The 3,612-nt window shown below is 29.8% G+C and overlaps 1 protein-coding gene across 1 annotated transcript; it reads left to right on the forward strand.

Moving 5' to 3' along the window:
- Positions 1-424: 424 nt before the first annotated feature.
- LOC115227644 (histone H3.2-like) lies at positions 425-884 on the forward strand. The gene has a single exon (XM_029798407.2). The coding sequence runs from the start codon at positions 456-458 to the stop codon at positions 882-884; it is 429 nt and encodes a 142-aa protein (XP_029654267.1). The 5' UTR covers positions 425-455.
- The last annotated feature ends 2,728 nt before the right edge of the window (positions 885-3,612 follow it).

Raw genomic sequence — 3,612 nt, forward strand, 5'->3', positions numbered from 1 at the left:
TTGCTTGTGACACGTGTCGGATTATAACTTTGTTAATGTTCCTACGGAATGTATTATAATAATAATTTCCTCATGACATTAACTAATTTATAACTTTCTCGTTTTACTTTATTGTTTTATTTTATTAAGAAATATTTTAATTATCTACTATTACAAATTATTCCTCTCAAAAAATTCGGAATGATACTTTTTAAAAAAATTTTGGAATAATACTTTTTTATTATATAATGTTGCAATAGTGAGGGGAAACAGGATTGCCATCAGTTCTTCTTACACTGTATAACTATATTCCAAATTTTTTAACATTATAATTGATTGAAAATAAAAAAATAATGATGAGTAATTTAACCAAAAAATTTTCGGAATAATACTTTTTTGCATCACTCGAAAAAATTTCGGAATGATGTCTTTTTTTACTATACTGGCATTGTCATTGTTTTCTGAAATAATAAAATATGGCTAGAACAAAACAAACGGCTCGAAAATCTACTGGTGCAAAAGTACCAAGGAAACAGTTGTCTGCAAAATCTGCTCGCAAGTCTGTTTCACAATTTGGAGGAGTAAAGAAACCTCATCGATTTCGACCTGGAGTTGTTGCAATGCGAGAAATTAGACGATATCAAAAGAGCACTGATTTGTTACTACGAAAACTTCCATTCCAGAGACTCGTGAGAGAAACCGCTCAGTTTATCAAAACTGATTTGCGTTTTCAATCGTCAGCGATTGTCGCTCTCCAAGAAGCGGCAGAGAGTTACCTAGTTGGAATTTTTGAAGACAGTAATTTGTGCGCAATTCACGGAAAAAGAGTAACTATAATGCCAAACGATATGCATTTATCGAGAAGAATTCGAGGGAAAAAAAACATAACTTGTTTTTTTAAATAAAAAAATGATTTATTGTTTGTATAACTCTGAGACAATTTTTAAATTTTTTGTTGAAGTTTGTAGAAAATGTAATGTTGCACCTCGTTTAGATAAAAAGAAGATACTAGTTGTGTATTTTAGAAAAAATATAATTTAAAATTGTTCAATTCGGATTTGTTGGATAATTAATAAATAGTAGGAAAACAAACAAAAACCTATAACCATGAACAAGCTACAGTGAACAAAAATAAAAACTGGACATGCTTTTTCTTATAAATTTACAAATGGACAATATTGCAAAATATGTTTCAAATTTATTTTTACATAGATTAAAGTATTTTTATGATATCGAAAATTTAAACCAAAAAAAAACTGAACAAATTAAATTACTGAACAAATTTAAAATTGTAACTTCTCTGCAAAAAATATTTTAAATTAAAGAAGCTTGAAAAGTGGATGCCAATTTCAACTTTTTAAATTTACCAAAACATTTACAAAAAAAGGGAAATCAGTAACAGCTCAAACAATAAGAAATACCACGAAAAAATTGGTCTGAATGCATATCCACCCACGAAAAGACCACTTTTTACTAAAAAACCCTAAACTTCAATGATTAAAGCTATGCCAAACATGCAATATGCTCTCGAAATATTTTGGGAGCGAGTTATTTTAAGTGATGAAAGTAAATTTAATATGTAAAATAGTGATGTAAGAACTTTAGTATCGAGAAATCGCAAGGAAAAATATTTAACAAACAATCTTACAAAAACAGTAAAATTCGGTAAAGGAAAAATATTCATGCCATAATCAATATTGGATTTATTAATTTGGTTTGATAAAAGAGAAGATTGGTGGAGCTTTGCATGTTAACATATTAACGAATAATATGATCTCATTTCTGAACAAAATCAAACATAAAGATCCTAGTTTCCAACAAGACAATGATCTGAAACATACTTCGGCAATAGCAAAGAGCTTTTTTTCAAGTAAATAATATCAAATTACTACTATGGCCAACACAAAGCCCAGATTTAAACCCTATAGATAATGTTTGGGCCTTTATTAAAGAAAAAATCAAAAGAAGAGAATTTTTGAAAAAAGAACATTTATTTGCAAAAATATCATCCATTTGGAATTAACTCAAAATAGAATACGCAAAAAGTCTTATTAATAGCATGCCAGGCCGAACACTAGATGTAATTAGAGCTAATGGAGGATATAATGGATATTAAATAAATTTGTTCATTTTTTTGGGTTCTGAATTATCAATGAATGGAAAACCGTATAAATATAATATTTTTTAGACAAACTAAAAGTTATTTTTTAAATATTGTTTCATAGTAAATTCATGAGAAAATGCCTTTTCAATTTTTATTTTTGTTCACTGTATATATTTACTATTTTTTGGGATAATTTAGCTTAAGTAAATAAATTATATTGGACTAAAAAATATTTGGCCAATGATAGGATAACACAGTATTGCGATATTTTATTTATAATTACTTCTAAAGTTATTCGTTAATTGTGTTTGAAATTATTTTGAAATTCGTAAAAAAAACTTAACTGGTTGATCTATTGTATTTCGAAAACAATATTACAAAATAACAGCGCATTATTCAAATAATTAATTTAAGTTAAGAAGTTGGTTTAGGAGTTTCTGCAGTTTTGCGAATCATAAATCCACCAGATGAAATAATAGCTTTCTGAGTTAATTCTTTTAATTCGTCGTCATTTCCAATTGCAACGACAATGTGACGTGGTTTAATTCTTCTTTTTCCACATTTTACTGCTGTATTTCCAGCAAGTTCAAGCATTTCAGCCACAGCATATTCCCACTGCGCACATATATACTGCGGCAGGAATTCCTACTCGCATTCGGGTTTCATGACGGAGACACCGGTGAATGCGTCCATAATTAAAATATTTCTTAATAAAATAAAACAATAAAGTAAAACGAGAAAGTTATAAATTAGTTAATGTCATGAGGAAATTATTATTATAATACATTCCGTAGGAACATTAACAAAGTTATAATCCGACACGTGTCACAAGCAAAACAATTTTCTGTTCCTTGCTCGTCCATGCCCCTCTGTTGCGGGTGAAATCCCGCAAAGATTTTAGGTCGTCCCAGTTTTTGAAACTTTTGCCACGAAGTTTGAGATCCCTTTCAAGAACTGCCGGAAGAGTGGATCTAGATCTTCCACGATATTTGTCTCCATGTTCGGAAAAATAATCATCCATTGCCCGATTGGTCGGAGCTCTGGGGTCCATTCGCAAAATATTAATAAATAATTTCCACCGGCCTCTAACGATTTCACCGACCTTCCGCGAGCTTGGTTCGAAATGCCCACATTGAAAATCTTATCATAAGACAGTCACCCATTTGGCAACTCGATGCAATAGAATGCTTAATTCCGAGTAAACAAGGCGACATAACGAAATTGTTAAATGCATACACATGCACCTATGCAGAAAATTTGGATTCAAAAAATCAAAAAGGTTAAAGACTCACTCTATCCAAAGAGTTGACACTACTATCCTTAGTTAATTTACTAAATAATTAAGATTAATTTATTCAAGTTTAATGCAACTTGGGTCACTCGTCTTCTGAAAAAGTTAAATTTGTTGACTTAAATAGCAATATCAAAAAAATGACAATTTGGGAAATTAATTATTTTAAAAATAAAATGAATAACAACGTCATAAGAAATGCCAAATCGCATAAAAAAAGCTCATTCGAAACGTAAAG

The sequence above is a fragment of the Octopus sinensis genome, unplaced genomic scaffold (genome assembly GCF_006345805.1).
Source record: "Octopus sinensis unplaced genomic scaffold, ASM634580v1 Contig06072, whole genome shotgun sequence".
Classification (NCBI taxonomy): domain Eukaryota; kingdom Metazoa; phylum Mollusca; class Cephalopoda; order Octopoda; family Octopodidae; genus Octopus; species Octopus sinensis.

Excerpts from the sequence above, each read along its gene's own strand:
- LOC115227644 (XM_029798407.2), top strand. The coding sequence starts at position 456 with ATGGCTAGAACAAAACAAACGGCTCGAAAATCTACTGGTGCAAAAGTA.